General features: G+C 34.8%; 1 protein-coding gene across 3 annotated transcripts; it reads left to right on the plus strand.

The window, feature by feature from the left end:
- The first annotated feature begins 1012 nt into the window (after positions 1-1012).
- On the plus strand, positions 1013-22402 carry LOC117331819 (TBC1 domain family member 22B-like). 3 transcript variants are annotated; one of them, XM_033890735.1, is made up of 13 exons: positions 1013-1225; positions 2711-2773; positions 5016-5227; positions 6373-6564; positions 7704-7774; positions 8024-8152; positions 10606-10623; positions 12959-13024; positions 14629-14749; positions 15099-15281; positions 15710-15837; positions 16472-16567; positions 17360-22402. In XM_033890735.1, the coding sequence occupies exons 1-13, from the start codon at positions 1146-1148 to the stop codon at positions 17489-17491; spliced, it is 1491 nt and encodes a 496-aa protein (XP_033746626.1). In that variant the 5' UTR covers positions 1013-1145; the 3' UTR covers positions 17492-22402. The 3 variants fall into 3 exon arrangements, with proteins under 3 accessions (XP_033746626.1, XP_033746628.1, XP_033746627.1); XM_033890737.1 differs by lacking the exons at positions 10606-10623; positions 12959-13024 and adding an exon at positions 12099-12164; XM_033890736.1 differs by lacking the exon at positions 10606-10623.
- Positions 22403-23199: the final 797 nt, after the last annotated feature.

A 23199-nucleotide genomic window follows, 5' to 3' on the forward strand; every position in this document is an offset into this window, starting at 1 on the left:
AAACCAAACCAAATTGTTGAGCCCGGCATCACGGACTTACTTACTTAAGTCCGTGATCCAATTTAACAATGTATTTAACACTCTATGGAGAGTCATGTCAGAGACCTAAATCAGAGACATATATATATGTATATATATGTCTCTGCCTAAATGTACGTCCCTGCTTGGTCTATAAAACAATTCAATATTTGTTATGTTGGATAAATGTATAGTTTGAAACCGTACCGCTCTTTGAAACGTGTAAAAAGTCAGAAACATTTGAACAATTTGAAATGGAGTATCGATAAGCTAGACAGTCGATGGAGCCGAGAATGTTTCTCAGTGACGCACATGAGGCATGTGGGCGGGACCATTTTGGGGGCCGAGTGGTTAAGGTGTCCCGACACGTTAACACTAGCCCTCCACCTCTGGGTTGCGAGTTCGAAACCTACGTGGGGCAGTTGCCAGGTACTGACCGTAGGCCGGTGGTTTTTCTCCGGGTACTCCGGCTTTCCTCCACCTCCAAAACCTTGCACGTCCTTAAATGACCCTGGCTGTTAATAGGACGTTAAACAAAAACAAACAAACCAAACCATTTTGATATATCAGAGTTATTTCCCTTAGTTCCTCCCAATCAGTGCTGAAGCTTGACAGCCAAATGTGGGTCGAAAATCTTCCTGGTAGGGTTTAGATAACCACTAGTGCATGGACACGATTACACGGTGTAGTACCTTTATTGGACTATATGGCTATTCAAACTGCTGAACTTCAGGAAGCAGAGACGAAGAAAGGCCAGTTAGTACAACACCTCTGTGTCTGCTAGAACAAGATATACATACAAATATATAGGGTCCTGTATTAATTTTAAGGTATCCTGTTTTTGTTGTGGCAGTACAACCTGAATAATGCCATAATCTACGAAATAAGCCACATTAAAATTATCAGCGCACATTCATCCTTAATATAAAATATTTGCTTTTGAAACGTACCCTCAAAAGTTCAGGTGACCCAGAATAGAGTAGGAAGTCTGCGTATCGGAAGTGCACGTCACAATTTTCGCCATATTGTCAACACTGAAGTTCCAGCTCATCCCCTGAAAATGATATAGACACGCAATAATAGTTGTATTATGCTCCCGAGATCCAAGATCGAAGATCTACACAGGCATGTCTCGTCCGGGCAGTTCATCTGCTAAGGAGGGAAGCAAACCGGGGTTTTGGAAAAAGGGGACAAGTTTCCCAGGGAGGTAAATTAATTGTACAGCAACTCCTGTCAGTGTCAATGCATTTACAAGAGATGATCACCAATAAAACTTGAGAGCCGGTGAAGGACAAATTACCATACCCTAAATACGCCCATCATGTTCATATACCACCAGTGCATTAGTTAACGAAGTTGGTGCCATTGGCATTGTTTACTTTGCAACTTAATGAACATTTTTTGCTTACATTTTTTTGGAAAAACAACTGGAAGCTTGCAATCAAGTTCGATTCTTCGATTCCTTATGTGATACCGCATAATAAGGTCAACGTCAGAGGGAATGCATGGTCAGAACCTATTGGTGTATTTTGGTGTCTTTGATTTTACAATGAGTTACAGGTGAAAATTTGCACACTCATGTGACATAAAATATGTACATTATATAAAATTTGTCATAATAGATAATTTGTTAAAGAGATTGCTAAATACATATAGTTGGTTTACCTATGGTATCATATTAATTGTATCTTATAATCCATAGTGATGGGTTGGTGAAAAAGTCAGTCAATTTATGGAGTTCACGAGTGATACAATATACTTCATTCCTAGAAAGGCAGATCTATCTGCATTAATATACTGTATATAGGAGTGAGAGTGAGAATTCCTTGCTATGTCAAAATACAAAATAGAGCTGACCTGGCCTGCAGAGGACATATATATGAAATTTAAAAAAAAAATGCTTAAAAGTCAGTAGAATGATGATTTTTTGATGTGTTAATACTGTTATAGTATATAAGTGAGGATACAGCTTTATAAAAAAAATATTCATTTAACAGTAGGAAAAAAAATACATCAAAGACCTGTTAGTATTTATTAAAATGTTATAGAAAAAAAATCCAGTTTTTTGTTGGAAATTTCATGACACCTTACTGTTAGGACAGAAAGTTTGATTTTTCCTCTGTGATATACTGGTATTACATATTATTTGTGATGGTTATTTAGATAACAGAGATAGAGATTCAGTGATCATCAGTACTTATGACTTTACCTGAGGTGTACCAGCTGATAACACCTAGCCTCAGGTAGATGTACCTATCAGGTATAGACTGGGATGGACTGTGTTGCCTGGTTCCAGTAGCCTTAGGGGACATTCTTGACAATAGTGGTCAAGACCACTACAACAGTGACCAATACCATTACATCATATACACATCAACAATTGTAACATGTATTTCACTTCCTTGTGAGAGTCCTGTCAAATGGATTCACTGGCATATTACCTGATAGAGTTGCAGAGATAATTCTAAGAGGAAATTTAGAGCATTTTCTTTGAAATATTGAAAAGCTGGTCTTAAAGTGAGTTGCAGAGATAATTCTAAGAGGAAATTTAGAGCATTTTCTTTGAACTATTGAAAATCTGGTGTTAAAGTGTTAGAGAAAAAACAGATTCATCAAAATTTGCAAAAACCTTGGATTGATATTTTATGATGACCTTGACTATGAAGCACTTGTATAAGTGTTTGTTTTTCAGCATCAAGCCAGTTTATGGAGCACAACACCCACCTATGCAACAATCAGCACTTCCTAGTAAAAGGTGAATTAAATTTTCTTACTACTTTTAATGAAATTGTAACAGGTGTATATTTTTATCACAGTCCTGTTGTCATTTAATGTTTCTATTTGCAGCTTATATGTAAAAAAAATTAACTGTATATCAATATAGATTATTTTCCCATTTCGTGAAGGCTTTAAGGAGAATTATAACTTTTCACATAGTGACTTGTATAATTTTAATACAGCTTACATTGATACTAGAATAGCCTCCGATGATGGAGGTAAGTTGGATGTCATAATTATTTTTTGACTAACAGCATACCAGCAGGTATAGTTTCCTATTATGAACACACAGTATATGAACCTTTGGTTAGTCTTATATTTCTTTACCTATCTGGCATAGTCTTAAGAAGTAATTTTTTGTTTCCAGACATAAAGTAAAAATTGGCTTATAATTATGTTATAAGATGGTACTACTCTAACATTAATAACAGTGTAATATAATGCATCCTTCTACACTCATACTTTGTATAGAAACACACATTCCCAAACGGTTAATTTTATTTTGATTAAATTTGTGTGGAATTTGCTTATTACGGCAAAGGATTCCACCTAGCATAAAATTACATACCCTTCATTTAAAATGAGGGCGTTCTTCTTTTGGAGCTATGGGCTACAACCTGATAAAGTTTTGCAGGATGAATTTTAAAGACTACTACTTTAAAATTACAACAAATTTTTAAATGTAATTTAGCATAGATCATGTCTAGACCAAATGCATGGAAGGTTTTGTAATTGAAGGATCTGATGCCCTTTAGATCTCATTTCAAGTTCTAGTACCGAGGTGTATTAAACCACTCTTTGTAGAAACATTTATCTGATGATGGTGATAATGAGTGTATTTCTGATGATGGTGATACCTAGGTGTATATCTGATGATGGTGATACCTAGGTGTATATCTGATGATGGTGATACCTAGGTATATATCTGATGATGGTGATACCTAGGTGTATATCTGATGATGGTGTAACCTAGGTGTATATCTGATGATGGTGTAACCTAGGTGTATATCTGATGATGGTGATACCTAGGTATATATCTGATGATGGTGATACCTAGGTGTATATCTGAGTGATGACAGTGTTACCTAGGTGTATATCTGATGATGGTGATACCTAGGTGTATATCTGAGTGATGACAGTGTTACCTTGGTGTATATCTGATGATGGTGATACCTAGGTGTATATCTGATGATGGTGTTACCTAGGTGTATATCTGATGATGGTGATACCTTGGTGTATATCTGATGATGGTGAAACCTAGGTGTATATCTGATGATGGTGAAACCTAGGTGTATATCTGATGATGGTGAAACCTAGGTGTATATCTGATGATGGTGATACCTAGGTGTATATCTGATGATGGTGTTACCTAGGTGTATATCTGATGATGGTGTAACCTAGGTGTATATCTGATGATGGTGTTACCTAGGTGTATATCTGATGATGGTGATACCTAGGTGTATATCTGATGATGGTGTTACCTAGGTGTATATCTGATGATGGTGATACCTAGGTGTATATCTGATGATGGTGATACCTAGGTGTATATCTGATGATGGTGTTACCTAGGTGTATATCTGATGATGGTGTAACCTAGGTGTATATCTGATGATGGTGTTACCTAGGTGTATATCTGATGATGGTGATACCTAGGTGTATATCAGTAATATTTTCAGTGCTGATCTGAGAACTTACATTATCATTTTTTTTTTTATTTCGGAATTTTTCTCCTTTGCTTGATGCTTAAGCAAGAATCAGATGGCTTCTAAGTCAAGATGAAGGGAAATACTTTTAAGTGCTTGTTGAGAATCAGATAAAAGAAAAAGTAAATATTACAGGCATTGTAAACCTGCTGTTGCAGTTATTTCATTATAAAGTTTCACTAATATAATCTTTCTATGGGCATCAAGTTTCTACATCAAACATGTACACGTATAGATTTTTATATATACTTAATAGGTGCAACAGCTGAGATCTAGGAATATTGATTTAATAAGATTTAATGTTGACATTGAGTGTTTTATACACAAAGCAGTAATTAACTTGAGATAGGAGTTCAGATGCCGTATTGATCATTAATACTACAAATATCCTTCAATAACATAAGCGTACACTAATATAGTTATAACCTAATCTTAGCTCTTCAGAATCAACCACGATAATGTTAATAAAACAGTAGTCTTATGATGAGGAGTTCTATGTAAACATTTTAATTTCAGTAAGAGAGATGATAATGGCAAGCTAAAGAGTAACAAAAAAGATGCATTCCATGACTTTGAAAACAAGACGTCAGATGCTTGGGATGATGGAGACGATGATTTACTCGTCATGGCCAATATCCAGATGTCTCTCCGTGATGTCCGCAAAACTGCAGAGGCTGTCATAGACAACCACAGTAAGCAAATAAACGCCCAGAACGACAGCAAACAAAGTAAGCTTCATCAATTATTTAATGCTGGTAAATGGAACATTATGTGAAATAAATAATTTCTTACTATTTCTGATTCTATTATGCAGTTTTGCCAAAGTTTTAAAGCTAAAAGAACACACTTTTCTAGGAAATTGCAACTGATTAATTTTCAATTTGTTCATACAAAGATAAAATCCCTGGAAAATAGGAACCTTAACAGTGTAATTAATATTTGGTACCAGACCCAAGACAAAAGATTTTAGGTTTAGAACTCCTGCTTTTTACGTCCTTAACTTACAGTGATAACTGTGTTCATTGTCATCAGCACTGACAGAGGGACTATAGGCTTGCACTCTGTCGATCAGTCAGTGTCCCTGTTTGGGGCATATATATCCTATGGCATAATACTTCTGGTACCTTTTTAATGGGGGAGTGTCAGATTCTGAAACACAGTTGAACTTCATTAACTCATAATCTTCAGGATCGTAAAAAAAAGAGTTTTCCAAGTATTTGAGTTGTGTGACTTTCAGTGTTTGATGTATTTTAGATTTTTACCAACAAAAAATCTAGGAGTTTGAGTCATTTATTTGCCAACGCAGTTCCAAATTCTAAAAGTCAATAAAAATGAGAAAATGGACATTATCTAATTAATTAAACAATTTATTCATTATGTGAGATAAATGTAACATATCAAATAAACAAACAATATTACAACACTTAGGTATCAGTGCACAAGACAGAGAAGTGGAACTTATTAAGTGGGTTTTTACTATCCGGGCCAACATTTGATTTCACGTTCAGGTTTTTTGAGTTATTATTGTCTGAGATTTAATTACTGCTCTATAAGAAAATGACAAGTTTATGCCAGGACCAGAGAAATTAATGGGGTCACTATTCATTGTTGGAACACATTAATTTTGGGATACTTTGCAATATGCAGTTGTCAGATATGTCATGTTATTACTTCTTGAGAAAGTTGTATTCTGAAAGCAGGTATGAAATGAGAGTTGTGGCCCTTTAATTCAAATATTGAATTTTGTGTCCCGGTTGATGGTTAAACTGGTGGCAAATTGAGAAAGTACTATACATTGTATACTGATTTTTTTTTATTATTGTTTATGTTTTTTGTTTTGCATACTCTCTATTATCAATGTATCATTTACCAGGTCATGTGACTGCTATCCCATCAGCCACTTCCTCACAAGGAGCTGGTCCTGGAGTGGGAATGAGGCTGAACACTGGATGGCAGGCTCCCAAAACAACAGCCATCAGACCAACACAGAAAAAAGTGCCAGACCGCCAAGTCATCAAACTGGAAAAGTTCAAGAGTGCCATGGCTGCACAGAACACAGACTTAGGTATACCCCAATGTATCAGAGTTGTTAATTTTAGGATTTAGTTTTGTAGTAAATGTATCTAAAAATTGATATTATTCTTTATATAGAGGTTACACAATGAGAGGTCGTTGTGTGTGGTATTTCTTTCACTAGAGATAGTTAACTTTAACAAGCGTTTTTTTGTAACTTTTGAAAAAAAAATAATGAGAGTGAAAGACATACCATATACAACATCATGTGTGATCTGTTACTACCACAATCAAAAAGCTATTCTGATGTTGAATTGGCCTATTTTGTGTCAACATGTGTTCTTTTCACAATATCAGGTGTGGTGTAAGGCTATGACCTAAATTGAAATGCTGCTAATTAATATGTAAAAGTTACAATATCATTTCTGAGACATCATGAAGCGGCCTTCGAGTGTAAGCCAATCAAATCATATTGAACCATGTAATTAAAAAAAAGGCAGAGTCAAAGTTCACTGTGTCAACCAATCAAAACACATTTAGAGTTTATTCCACATGTGGTATAAACTTTAATGTTATTCAACAGTTGTAATGATCATCCACCTATTATGGTAGAAAAGGTATTTCAAAAAGTAGGATTTATTGTAATGTTGGGAGTCTATTTCGCAACACTTAGTAAGGATTTACTGTAATGTTGATAGTGTATAAGGATTTACTGTAATGTTGATAGTGTATAAGGATTTACCTGTAATGTTGATAGTGTATAAGGATTTACTGTAATGTTGATAGTGTATAAGGATTTACTGTAATGTTGATAGTGTATAAGGATTTACTGTAATGTTGATAGTGTATAAGGATTTACTGTAATGTTGATAGTGTATAAGGATATACTGTAATGTTGATAGTGTATAAGGATTTACTGTAATGTTGATAGTGTATAAGTATTTACTGTAATGTTGATAGTGTATAAGGATTTACTGTAATGTTGATAGTGCATAAGGATTTACTGTAATGTTGATAGTGTATAAGGATATACTGTAATGTTGATAGTGTATAAGGATTTACTGTAATGTTGATAGTGTATAAGGATTTACTGTAATGTTGATAGTGTATAAGGATTTACTGTAATGTTGATAGTGTATATCGCATACAATAAGGATTCATTGAAACAATGAGAATCAATTTTTGTTACAGATGAACTCAGAAAACTCAGCTGGTCAGGGATTCCCAAAGCTGTCCGTCCTACTGCCTGGAAAATCCTCTCCGTATGTAGTGTAACATTTTGATGATAAAATCGTTATCTAAATGTCATTGATTGTGAGACCACAGTGTATGTGTTGCTGAGTTCCTTTTGAAAATGTTAAAATTATACCAAGAGAGAAATATAAAGTAATTTGGTATTCCTCATTTTCTTTGCTCAATGGACCTCTGCCTTTCTGCTTTAGTAAAAAGTATGAATTCAGCACATTTGATACCATTATTGAAGACAATATGACCATGTTATGTTTGTACAGGGTTACCTTCCAGCTAGTCTGGACCGACGAGAACCTACTCTACTAAGGAAGAGGAACGAGTACTTTGGCTTTATAGAACAATACTATGACACGAGACACCAAGAGATGCATCAGGAGACTTTTAGACAAGTAAGGGACCATTATCAGGCGACAGTGTCTGTAACCTCAGGTCAATGGGTGATTTACGATCGATGGGTGACTCACGATCGATGGGTGACTCGCGATCGATGGGTGACTCACGATCGATGGGTGAGTCACGATCGATGGGTGAGTCACGATCGATGGGTGACTCACTATCAATGGGTGACTCACAATCAATTGGTGGCTCACAATCGATGGGTGACTCATGATCGATGGGTGAGTCACGATCAATTGGTGTCTCACAATCAATGGGTGACTCAGGATCAATTGGTGTCTCACAATCGATGGGTGACTCACAATCAATTGGTGACTCGCAATTGATGGGTGACTCATGATCGATGGGTGAGTCACGATCGATGGGTGACTCACAATCAATTGGTGACTCGCAATTGATGGGTGACTCATGATCGATGGGTGACTCATTATCAATGGGTGACTCACAATCAATTGGTGGCTCACAATCGATGGGTGATTCATGATCGATGGGTGACTCACGATCGATGGGTGACTCACAATCAATGGGTGACTCACAATCAGTGAGAGACCTTATTATCTAAGTCTTTGAAATTGATTATATCTTGTAATGAGAAGGACACATGTGACAGTTTTATGTTCAGTTCAGAAATTAACTATGCAATAGTGTTTATATTATTTCATGGAAGCTTTTGATTTTGTGTTAAATGTAAAGGTAAAAATGTCTTGGACGATGTATGAATATTTATTTTTTTTAACTACCAATATACAGTATACTGTATACTTATTATATTAACTTTTTGCCATCTCGTAAAATATCTTTTAACTTGAATATTTTGAAAGCGTGTCCAGTGTCACAAAATATGTCAAACTAATGTGTGTGATATCTATATAGAAACTAAAACTTTCTTGTTGTTTGTATCGGAACATACACATTATGCACATATGTACATTTCTGTTAGCAAAAAAATACTTTTCAGTAGCACAATGAACATACAATGGAGTCTTTGTAGTAAAACAGGTGGTAATATCCTTACACTGGACTGTTGTAACCAGTTTTCCTGTTTCCTCATGTCTCCCTATTCTGACACATCATTACAGTTCTTATCATCAAAACCTTTACAAGTGTCAATTGTCCCAAGGGATTAGATCCTCCTTCACTCCAGTGTTTTAGAAGTATTTGATTTGGTTAATGATCTTGTATATGTTTCTGTTGGTCATAGACTTACTTTTTCTTAATGCTAAAGTGATTCATGTTTGAAGAATCCAGTTTTAATCTCTCCTAGTTTTGTGGTCATGTTTTGCATCAGTTTTATTCTCATCCACCTTTCTCTAAACTGATTCTTCTGATAGGTCAAAATCTGTCATTTGATTTATGGTGACCACTTTCATTAAAATTCCTGAACTTAGGAAATTAAGTTAAATAGGTAAACTTAAACTTTTTCATATGAAGGCATTACAGAATTTTGGGTGTTTCTTAACTCTGATTTTTCCTAAATCCAAGAAATGCTTCCATATAGAAATTACCAGTATGTTATGGATGTTAAACAGGATGGGTATACCATTATGTTAGGGATGTTAAACAGGATGGGTATACCATTATGTTAGGGATGTTAAACAGGATGGGTATACCAGTATGTTAGGGATGTTAAACAGGATGGGTATACCAGTATGTTGTTAGGGATGTTAAACAGGATGGGTATACCAGTATGTTAGGGATGTTAAACAGGATGGGTATACCAGTATGTTAGGGATGTTAAACAGGATGGGTATACCAGTATGTTAGGGATGTTAAACAGGATTGGTATACCAGTATGTTAGGGATGTTAAACAGGATTGGTATACCAGTATGTTAGGGATGTTAAACAGGATTGGTATACCAGTATGTTAGGGATGTTAAACAGGATTGGTATACCATTATGTTAGGGATGTTAAACAGGATGGGTATACCAGTATGTTAGGGATGTTAAACAGGATGGGTATACCAGTATGTTAGGGATGTTAAACAGGATTGGTATACCAGTATGTCGTTAGGGATGTTAAACAGGATTGGTATACCAGTTTGTCGTTAGGGATGTTAAACAGGATGGGTATACCAGTATGTCGTTAGGGATGTTAAACAGGATGGGTATACCAGTATGTTGTTAGGTATGTTAAACAGGATTGGTATACCAGTATGTCGTTAGGGATGTTAAACAGGATTGGTATACCAGTATGTCGTTAGGGATGTTAAACAGGATTGGTATACCAGTATGTCGTTAGGGATGTTAAACAGGATTGGTATACCAGTATGTCGTTAGGGATGTTAAACAGGATTGGTATACCAGTATGTCGTTAGGGATGTTAAACAGGATTGGTATACCAGTATGTCGTTAGGGATGTTAAACAGGATGGGTATACCTGTATGTCGTTAGGGATGTACTAATTTCTACCCGGGATGTGATGTAGCCTTGTTTGTGTCATTACAGGGGCTAGGACTGGGTGCTGTAAGTAGTTCTGGAATATTCTGTGCTGTCAAAATTCTCTAACAAATAAAATAATAAAAAAAAAAGACTTGAAAATGATCCTCTGTCAAAAATTATTTGAGTAACACTTTAAAATATTTTGAGACTTTTTCATTCATGGAAGTTTCAAAAAAAGATCTTGTAATGAAGACAAGGAAGATGAAAAGAAAGAAATGTTTTTATATTTAATGAGAAGTGGTTTGTGTATGTTATTTCTAACATCAGCTATTTTCATACCAGGTAACAATAAGCAGTGATGCAATTTGACTCAATATTATGGTGAACTGTATCATTGAAAATTTTTTGTACTGTGTACATATCTACAGGAAGGGAAAAAAACAAACATTACTTGTCATTTACATTTATCTAATTTAACTGGAAGTTAAAGTACAAGAAATTTGTTAAAGCTTCGGGAGGTATATTGTAAACTTTATGAGTTATATTGTAGACAGTTACCATATCATTTGTTTAAACTTTGCGAAGTGTATTATAGAAGAGAGTCTTGTTCATTGTTCTCTGTACAAAATGACCACTGTTCATCAGCTCTTGTTATAACCTTTTGACATTCAGACTGTTTGATAGTGTTGTTCTATTATCACACAGTTACTCTTTCTTGGTGTTCCTGTTTCCACTGTATTAATAGTTTGTCCTCCATTGCTGGTTATCGGTTATCTCCCCTTAATCATCTTCACTTGTAGAGCACACTTTCCATTTCACGCCTTTGTATGTGGTTTATACATTATTCTATCACTAGTTTGCTAACTAATCATTAGAGCAGATTGTAGGTACTCGGTAAATAACCCAAACTGCTTTATTTACATAATCACCTGTCAAAGAGTAAACCTGTATTAGTTTTAAATGTTTTTTTTGTATTTAATGTTTAAATCCAGCAGAGTATATAACAATGGATTCAGCCTTAATCTGTATATCATTATTATATGAGTGTATTGATCTGTATATCATTATTATATGAGTGTATTGCTTTGGATGCCTACTAGGATGTTGATGAGTTATGACCAGTACTAACACTACTTCTGTACCTTTACACCGTCACAAATGATTAAACAAATCCAATATAATGCAGAACAAAACAATACCAGTGTATTTTTATTTTTATTCTGGAAAAAATAATCTCTTATAATTTCCATGCTTTCCAATAGGAAATTATCCAAAATATCTGTGGGGCTCAACCTTAAAACTTTCTGTTTATCTCTGCAAGCTGTTGCTAATGGAAAGTTCAGAAGAATTTTCATTCTGAAAACAAGATCTTTCCATGCTTTTTACTATTGAAATATCCTGAACTATCAGTGGGGCCTTAAAACTTCCTGTTTATCTCTGTACTGTTCTGTCAGATCGCACATCAAACAAAGCTACCCTGAATGTTCAGCAATGACGGGATGTTGTAATTTCAAAGTATTGACACATTCATGTATGTTATTACCACTTCTTGCTTTCAGATTCACATAGATATACCAAGAATGAGTCCATTAATTCCCTTATTTCAACAAAAAATAGTTCAGGAAGTGAGTAGGCTACCCTTGTCTGGTAGAAAGTACCCACGCCTCATCGTCGTCACTGTTGGATGTTGTCAAATTGTCTGTGTTTGTTTGCTTTGTCAAACTATACCAGGGGCTGAAAACACTTTAAATGTCAAAAGGGTCAAATACATAAATGTCAAAAGGGTCAAATACATAAATGTCAAAATGATCTTAAAGATTTGTACGGGCCTTTTTGTGACTTTTTGTGACAGTGGGTTATCAGACGTTATTAACGACTAAACAGGTTTATGTGATTGGTACCTTTGTATGGTTGATGAAGCAAACTTACTACTCTCTGCATGGTGTACAGAATCATCGTTGTGACACATGTATAGCTAGCTCACCATACCTGCTATAGTACTACATTATATTACCTGACGGGGATTTTGTTCAGTGTTATTTGCATGGTTAACTGATAATAATGTAAAAATCTATTTATCACCATTAATCACAACAACACAAATAAAAACTCTGATATCAAAGTCACTTTAAAAAGATGTAATGTGTTGTAATGTGTCAACTTGTGCAATTTTCACTGAACAAGTTCCTGATGGCTTTTGTTGATATCTTTGGGTTTTTTTTTTCATTGCAAATGTACGAGTCACATAGAGGCTTATTACTTCAGCGTTTATATCTGGGTCGGTGCTTTAGATGTGACAGCTAATCTTGGTTTAGCTGATGCTTGAGTTTGTCCCCATCTTTGGCTAGTTGGTACAAACACTTATAACAACATCATGACTAATATGATACCATTATGAAATTCCATGCTTGTTTTACAGATTCTTAAAGATATTCCAAGAATGACATCACTTGCTCACTTGTTTCAACAAAAGGTTGTTCAAGAAGTAAGTATGCAGCCATGCAATCTGGTTGGCATCAGGATATGTTATTGAAGATTGTATGCATTCTAAATTAATTGGAGATGAAGATGATTCTTGCAATTAATTCTCCAGCTGCTTGGACATATCCTTTCAGCTTTAGAACTCCCGTACATCTTAATCCCATCATTAGAACTCCCATACATCTTAATCCCATCATTAGATTGTAAATAATAACACTAATAACTGTAGTTGGAGACTGGAAATGATCGCATGTGGAACTTTACAGATCAGACTGGAGGTTGTATTAACATATCTGTGTGAGAGGCCTAAGTTACTAATACAATCTCATTCTGCAGACATCTTATTGCCAATTGAATGATCAGTTATTATAATAAGTGTTCACCTTTTCATTGAGTCTATAAGTACATTGCTGTGTACAATATTATCTGTCAGACTTTGGACTTGGCTCCGTTACTGTCCATGTTGGACGTAGAACTTACTGAAACTTCATATCTAGGTACAGCCTGAAACTTCATATCTAGGTACAGCCTGAAACTTCATATCTAGGTACAGCCTGAAACTTCATATCTAGGTACAGCCTGAAACTTCATATCTAGGTACAGCCTGAAACTTCATATCTAGGTACAGCCTGAAACTTCATATCTAGGTACAGCCTGAGGTTTTCATTAAGATGTTTAGTGTAGATATTTTTTGTTAGACTTTGCAATTACCAGCATCTCAATATCCATAAATATTTAAAGAGTATGTTTTATAAACATTCCCTGTCCTTAATTCTATTTTGATCCTTATGTTGAATATTTTATTAAGGTATAAGAATACTGATACATATGTACAGATTAATGACTTAACTGTAAAGCAGACCTTGTTAACCGGTCACCGATATGACACTCTTTATCGACACTGATATTCGACATGTGCAAATTAGTGTAAATAAATGATGATTGATTTTCAACTATAATTCAAGTGTTTATTTAAAGCCAAGATGTGTATGCTCACATTGTTCTACAAATGAGCAATGAATATACAATATGTATAAATTAATCTTTAGATATTAAAGCTTACAAACAACTCATGCTCATAAGAAAAAATAGAAAACATAATATACAAAAGATAACGGCTTGTTTTGATGAATGAAGCATGCCATTGATGTGTGTTTTGTGTTGCCGCTGTGAAGGGTTGCATGTAGTCTGGGATGTAACTGGATTGATGGTGTTTCTTATTAGCTGTGTAACTTTACATGTTCTGCCAGATTTTCACTATTTCACTATTATTTGAGCTTGAAATGATGTCAAAGAGATTTGTTCATTTATTTACTATGCATGTTAACTTGTTTGAAGTGAAATGGTTGAGAAATCAAATATGAAAAATAACAAGTTTCATGGTTAGATTAAAATACTAGCCTGTGGAAGTTCTGTTGCCTTTAAAACTACCAATATGGCTATATAAAAAAAATATATCTTTAAATGTTAGAGTATATTTAGAGAGGGTAAAGAAATGCCTTTATTGCAAAAGTAGATATTTTTGATAATTTACACAGTAATGTTAATGATGCTATTTAAATACCTTGTATGACATGTCTTTTGTAATTGAATGCTTGTTTTGTGTAGATTTTTGAAAGGATTTTGTATATATGGGCGATTCGTCACCCTGCCAGTGGATACGTCCAGGGAATCAATGATCTCGTTACGCCATTCTTTGTGGTTTTCCTGTCGGAATATATTGAGAATGGTGAGGAAAATATATTAAAAACTGTCTATCTTATCTGTCAAATTAAGAAAATTGAAATACAAGTCAGTGGGAAAAAAATATTTTTATGCTGGAATGAAAAATGACAATATAAATGAGCACATGGATAATTGTTTTCAGTATCACTTGAAAAATACAGTTAGAATTTCCTGGTATGCCCTTCTTCAGTCTTCCATTGGCAAAATTGCCAATATAAAGATCGGTCATTTTGAATGATTGCCGTAAGGGAATACAGAGGTCCATACTGTAAATGGGATCATGAAATACACGTAAAAAAATATCTGCAAGAGATTGATCAACACCAGATTCACTGTAAACTTATTTACCCTAGATGTGGAGTCTGAGAACTGTGACCTACAGGAACTTCCAGAGGAAACACTACGCATCATTGAGGCTGACAGTTACTGGTGTACGTCCCGTCTGCTGGACGGTATCCAAGACAACTATACATTCGCACAGCCGGGCATACAAATGAAAGTCAATGCCCTCAAAGAGCTTGTGAAAAGAATAGATGGTAGGAACAATTACACATTCTGTTTGACAGAATGGCTTACATATGTTGCGATTCTGTAGCTCAGAATCACCTTCATTTCAATATTTTGGAAAGGTGTTATTTCTAAGAATTCACATCAACTTACTGATTGGTTAACTTTGAATACTTCAGTATAGGTCCATATAAACACAAATTACTCATCTTACAAAACTTGATATACCCCTGTGGTGAAACTTCATTAATTTAGTGATTTTGGTTCTCATATTGCATTGGTTTTCTAGATCAACAATACATTGTGTCACTCAGTTCATCAATATCAGGATATGCACCTGTTACACTAGTTAATTTGATTTGTTAAATTCGAGACTAGCAGCCCATTGGGCCTCTTGTATTTTAAAGGTACTCTCAGTAGTGATGATTTATTAATCAGAGTTTCTCCTTTACCATAGTTCCCCTACATAAACATTTGGAGGAACAGACTGTGGAATACCTTCAGTTTTCTTTCCGGTGGATGAACAATTTACTGATGCGTGAAATTCCACTCAGATGTACAGTCAGACTATGGGACACTTACCTGGTAGGTTTCATCAGTCCAGAGCTTTATACTGTTTATTCAAAATCATTCAGGTTAATTTTGTAAAGGTTCATTTCAGATAATAAAGGATGATTTAAATCCACATGGGCTATTCTAAAATCATACAGGTTAATTAATGTTGGTAATATGGGTTCAAATGTTAGACTCCAGTGTTTCATAGAATATTGCCTGTGTCCATTTAACATCTCTTTATATACGTACCCATTTAACTTCTTGTAAGAACACCAGTGTTTCATAGAATTACTTCCCTATATGCCTGTACCCATTTAGAGGGGCCGCGGTGGCCAAGTGGTTAAGGTGTACCGACACTTTAACACTAGCCCTCCACCACTGGGTTGCGAGTTCGAAACCTACGTGGGGCAGTTGCCAGGTACTGACCGTAGGCCGGTGGTTTTGCTCCGGGTACTCCGGCTTTCCTCCACCTCCAAAACCTGGCACGTCCTTAAATGACCCTGGCTGTTAATAGGACGTTAAACAAAAACAAACAAACTGTACCCATTTAACTTCTTGTAAGGACACCAGTGTTTCATAGAATTACTTCCCTATATGCCTGTACCCATTTAACATCCCTATATGCCTGTACCTACTAAGCCAACACTGTTGTATTTGTTGACAGTGTGAGCCCAATGGTTTCGCTGACTTTCATCTCTACATGTGTGCAGCATTCCTAGTGAGATTTTCTAAAGATATACAACGGGAACGGGATTTTCAGGTATGTACATTATAAAGTAAAATTCAACAGGAGTAGGATGTTCTGCTGCAGAGTAATTGTATGCCTGTATTTCTACCACAATTCGCTTTGTTATTCCACTCTCAAGCCATTGTATAAATGTGCCGACTGTTGGATAAATATATGTTATATACCACTAGTGGTATATGACCTTCCGGTCTTTTGATTGGTCAAGAATTCGAACTTTGGCCCAAGCTGCAATTGTTATTGACACTTTATTTGCATACGCGAAATTATACTTGGCCACCTTTCCCTTTGATTCAAGCCGAAATTATTGTGGTAGAAACAGGTCACACGACTCGTGATTTAAAGCTAGTGTCTTTTGTAACTTTAAAAAAATAACTTACTCAATCACTCGTTGTGTAACCTCTATATATACAACATGACAAGGATTTTCAGGTGTGAAGTTGTATTTTCAGTATAGAAGTAAAATTCAACAGTAGAATATTCAGGTATAAAATATATTTGTCTGTCTGTATAGAAAGAAAAATTCAACAGAAATGTGATTTTCAAGTGTGGAGTAGTCGTATATCTGTATGTTGTTTTGTCTTATGATTTATAATAGTGACATGATTTCCGGGTATGAAGTCGACACATTTTCTGCCTGTATAGAGAAGAAAGTATAGATCTGTAACTGCCAAGTTTCAAAAGTAGTGTATCCTGTACGATAGGAACCGTAAATAACAAAGCCAGTCACACTGTGACAGACAATTTTACAGGATTAAATTCAATGAAGTCTGAATGACTACTAATGATCTAATGTTTGTCTTGTAGGGAATTCTCATGTTTCTACAAAATTTACCAACACATCATTGGAACAACGAAGAAATCGGAGAACTTTTAGCAGAAGCATTCAAACTCAAATACATGTTTGCAGATGCACCAAGTCACTTAGACAAGAAATGATGTACAGAAATAGTTTAGTATTACAGTTGGTTTTTACTCGGACGCACTTGTGTGGGTCACTCATCTGTACGGTTGTGTGCATATATGATTACGGTGCCAAATATAGAACATTTGACCTGTCTGCAAGGTCATATGACAGTTGATGTCACATGGTCACAACTTAGGTTTGTAACAGTCATTGCATGGTTAGTGACCTTTGACCTGTTTTAAGTAATCAAGGCAGTAGAAGGATTTATATGATGTCCAGGCAAAGCACCAGATTTGTAGTACTGTTTGTTATCAGTGATACCATGTGTGTCTTTTACAAAATTAGGGCAAACATCTCCACATGATATACAAATAATCAGTGGAATCTCTGGTGTCAACTCAGGTCATACCAAACAGGTACAGATCACCATTGAAAAAGTGTTAATATCAGTGAGAGAATGTGTTTTCAGTTTGACATAAAATGTTATCTGGGAGTGTTATCGGTAAGGGAGTGTTATCTGTGAGTAAGTGTTATCTGTGAGTAAGTGTTATCAGTGAGATTAGGGTTATTGGTGAGAGAAATGGCTGTCGGTGAGAGAGAAAAATATATTATTGTTTGGAATGAATTTTTTTGTCTGCGAGACAGTATTTTTTATCATCGAGAAAAAGTATTGTCATTGTTTTAGTGTTACATATGTACTGGAACAAGTATGTTTTACTTTACACTTAGAATGTACCAATGTGTGTTGTACTATAATAGTATGTACGTGTTTAGTACTGGGTGTGGGGATTTGGTCTTCAATCACAGTGTGTTGTCAAGGATACCAAACCATGTAATCAACTCTGATGTGTCCACAATTTAAAGTACACAAACTAAAGTGGAGACAACTCGTGTTACGATGAGACAAGACCTTGGTAGGTCATACTGTGTCATTGGCTTTCTTTTGTGATGGAATTCATTTCTATCATGTATCATTTATTAAAGTAATAAGTGATAATAAAGCTGTTGTTACATTAAAAGATGTTATTGTATGAAAATAATCCACTTTTAGTGCAAAACTAGGTATAATTTTTAAGACATATTTGAATCCCATACAAACTCGTCTTGTTATTAAACAATACTTCCTGATGATAACACTATGATTTTATACCAAGTCAATGTTTTGTAAGTTCTTCAAGTCTCCCTGTTATGGAGGGAAATTTTAAGTAGTAATCCTCTTCATTGACTTGTTAAATTCTCTATTTCTTTTCTCAGATTAAGTAATGCATTAGTACAGGTTTTTTGGTAATTTGCATTATTTTTGTCGAATAGTTTTAATTTTCATTTAGCATTTCTAGATTTCAACATCCTGTTTTCTTGATCAAAAGTTTAAAACACTTGAGTACTATGTTGATTAACTGGAAAAGGACCATATACCCAGGAATTTACAGGACCAACTTAATAGGAAAATAAAACAACATAATCAGTAATGTGACATTAAATAACATGGCAGTAAGTGGCATCATATGCGACACCTGTTGTAGATTTTACCTCTGTGTTCGTTATGTTCACATGACCAGGTAGAAAATACAATGTGATATACCAGGTATATGATGTATAATACCATTTGTGTTATATGTAATTACATGTTATATATAATAACATATGTAATATGCATTTAAAGTATCATTGTTATATGTAACATGTTTTTATTATGCATTTAAAGTATCATTGTTATGAGTAACATGTTTTTAAATGACTACATGTTTATTACAAATGGTGTTGTGTATCATAAGTTGTATCTATGTGTGAAAGTCACCACATCAGTGACATGTTTGACCCTCTACTACCATTTTTTTAATTGGTTACAAATATTCCTGAGTTTACTCGGTGGATAACTAGGTACCCTAACACATACTAACCTGGTGTAGTGTCAAATTATCATCAGTCTTCATCCAGTGTATTACCATATAGTATATATGTATAGGATCATTTACCAAACTCAAATAAAGTTCAGCCAGCTGTTTTTATGGATTGACCATTTGATCAGGAACTCCAATAACTTTTTATGTTACAAGATTAACTTATAAAAAAGTTTACTACAAGATAAATTAGCATATAAGTTGTCACAATAGATAAAGGTATAGAATAGTAGAATCTAACATGGGTCTGTTCTGTGGACAGGGATATCTCAACCCTTGTGTAAGAGTTTGGCCAGTCAGCACTAGGCTTGCTGAGTGCTGGCAAAGCAAACTCTCACACGAGGGTTGAGATAACCTTGTTCGCAGAACAGACCCATGTTTGATAATGTAACCTTTTATGAAAGTTTTTCATCGCGCCATCTATAATGCACCTTGAAATGTGCATCAAAATTGATGATGTCATCATTCACAGCATGGTCACTGAACATAAAATAATGATGTTACATTATTGTGAGCAATGTCATGTAGCAAGTGCCAGTTGTCTTTATCGCATATGTGAGATTGATTCATGTTTTCCCTAGCAACTGCGGGATAACCCTGTGAAGTATGTCCTACACTCTATTGGAGTGACTATATTATTACTGGCCAGGATAGTGAAACTACATAAAGACTGTAATACTGGCAAGGATAGACAAATTACACATAGGGACTGTTAAAGAGCAGTTGGTCAATGAACAGTGTCCCAAGTTCATATGATGACACCGTAAAACAGCATAATTAACTACATGTTCATATATTTGTCATAAAACTTAATTCATACCCCCCCCCCTTAAGTGCTGGATTTGATTTGAGCTCATTGCATGAAACTTAAATGTACCTAAAAGATGCAAGAAAATAAGATGTGCCAGAAAAGTGCTTGAAAAACATGTAAGAAGCACATTTAACCTGTCACATCATATAATCTTACTATAATTGTTTGCAGTATAGGAAGTGGGAAGTGGCACTTTACGTCACAGATGTGATACTAGTGGTTAGTGCTGGTAGCTAATCATATCAAATTTTTTTACTCAGATTCAGTACTCAACATTGTTTGAAATGCTCTGTGGAACTTGAGGATCAATAACTCAGTTCAAGCTAAACATTGAAGCTATTTATACCCTGTGAGCCATTTCTAATATTAATCCTTTATAATTCTTTATAATAATAGCAAAGTGTTAATCTGAAAATGGAGGATATTTTGATACTGTAAATATGAAATAGGATTGAAATACTCAGAAAGTGTAATCACTGTATATACTATTACCAATAGAACAGTATCTCAAGTTTCTGTTGATCGGAAATGTAGGCTTCAGTCTCGCATAGGCAAGCTCTCAGTAAATTGAGAAGGAGGTAAAGGTCATAGTGCATTGGAGTCGAGGATGGGGTAAAGGTCACAGTGCATTGTGAAGCTATCAGGGAGGAGGTAAAGGTCACAGTGCATTGTGAAGCTATCAGGGAGGAGGTAAAGTTCATAGTGCATTGTGAAGAGTCAAGGATGAGGTAAAGGTCATAGTACAGGAGTTTAGCCATTGCATGTACATGTACTTATTTTCTTCCAAGATAAAACCACCAAAGTACTGAAACTGTCATTCCCAAAGAAATATAATTTACATTTATTTTGATTTATATGATTATCAATTCATGCCAGTGCTTGAAATTGAAACCTTTCTTTGTCATTGACTAAGAGAGATTGTACATTGGTATAAAATCTAAGTGATTTTCTAAAGTCTGGTATGATCATTTTACTTCATGGAATCAACAAATTTACATGCTCAATATAAATTGCATTTGAAGAAATGTAATTACGGTTGGTACATCAATAATTTATGTATTAATAAATAAATGGTAAAAGTATTACATGTGTATAGTTGACAAATCTGCATGTTAAATAAGAATGGGTAAATAAGCTCCTCTTCACTAGTATTAAGTATGCGTATAGGGGACTCTAGATACTGTGTACCATCCCTATAGTAAAATGTTCTTGTATAAAAGGACTAGGATCCTGCTGCCTTTCCACAGTAGGATGTGTAAGCTAGTATTGAGTACCATACATGTCTAGTGTACTGTGTAGGGAAGCAAGGATCAGTGCTACAACGGTAAAAGGAGAATATACAGTCTAGGATATAGTATACAAAACCACTTCATTATATGTCTTCACCATTGTCGGTTTAACCTCACACCCATTATGTCACTGTGGAATGGCTCTTTGAATGTACTGGAGAGTCTATTCCTTATATTTAGGGGTGCCTTCTCATTTTATATATTACATTTTAGGCAACCTCCTGTATTATGTATGATGTTAAAATCATGATTCAGTTTGAATTCAATCTCATCTTGTGATGAAGCATTTTCTTAAGGTTGGTAAGTGTATTTGTGATTAGATTTTTGTGTATCACGACCATGGATTAATATGTGACCTATCAGTGACTACACCTTGTCACTTTTATCAGAAAAATAACTCTGTACACATGTTTGAAATAAAAATGAACCCACTTCAAACAAAACATGACCGAATAGACTTGTACACTATTTACAACCTTAGTATACATTGGATTATACTGAAGCCAAAAAGACTCCATTTATTAAAATTACATACATAAATGCTTTACCCATCATTTGTCTGATGAAGGTGACAAAGTGTAGCCACCGTAGTGTCACGCAATCATACACAGGTTGTGGTATACAAAAATCTCTTCACATACTGCTAGTGGTATACAAAAATCTCTTCACATACCGCTAGCTATCTATCATATTCATCTACTGTGCAACGTTAGAACATGAATTTTAGTGTTCATAACTAGTTGTGTATCAATTAATATGTTACCTGAAATGTTCATTTTCTTGTTAAAAAATCTCTGAAAAATATGGTCAGTCTAAATTGTACCTTAGTTACTGATACATGATATGTTGATTTTATTTTCATTCACAAATTTTATTTTCATCATCCTTCATTTTGTTGTCATTTATTCAATGAATGAATAAACCATGAAATTTCTACTGATATTGTATTTTCTTTGTTTTGTATGCAAGTGACTTAATGAGTTTGAAGTTAAAGGCAAAATGTTTCGTTTGGGTCTAAAAACAAATTCATTCTACATTGTACATGAATTGTGCAGATTTGATTATGCAAGCTAAGAAATGCCTGATAATATTCATAGTAAACAGGATTGTAACACAGCCCTGGCTACCTGTTCTTATTTTATCCAATTCGTTTAACTACTTTCGTGGAAGAAATTGAAAGATAGTATGAACCAAATTCATGGTATATATAAGACCTCATCTGGAGTATGTATGTACCAGCATGCTACATTAAATACAAATGAGTCCTGTCTCCCACACTTTATACTTCTTCCATAAAACAAGAATTACAATTACTTTTAAGCGAAGTCCAAAATTCACTAAAATTTTGGTACAAAAAAAAAAAAATAAAAAAAAATATTGATGCATTGCAAAACAAATATCAAATTTTACAAAATGACCAATTCTCAAAATTTACCTAAACATGACATTTTTACACAAACAGTCACTCTTTCTTTCACTTCCACAAGACCATTGCTCATTGCACATTGAGGTGGTACCTATATGTAGTAGTTGATGGCTACTTCACTGAAAATCATACAGGAGGTCCTTGGTTCTAGGTCAATGACACATTCCTGATAGTAGTCATGTGAGCATGGTACATGATCACAGTTTCCCCGAAGAACTCAAACTGATTTGTGTAGAGATCGAACCACCCACATTGGATCTTTACCCGATGTTGCATTAGCTCTACCAACAGATTTAATGTTTTAAACATTAGA

The sequence above is a fragment of the Pecten maximus genome, chromosome 7, assembly GCF_902652985.1.
Source record: "Pecten maximus chromosome 7, xPecMax1.1, whole genome shotgun sequence".
NCBI classification, from domain to species: domain Eukaryota; kingdom Metazoa; phylum Mollusca; class Bivalvia; order Pectinida; family Pectinidae; genus Pecten; species Pecten maximus.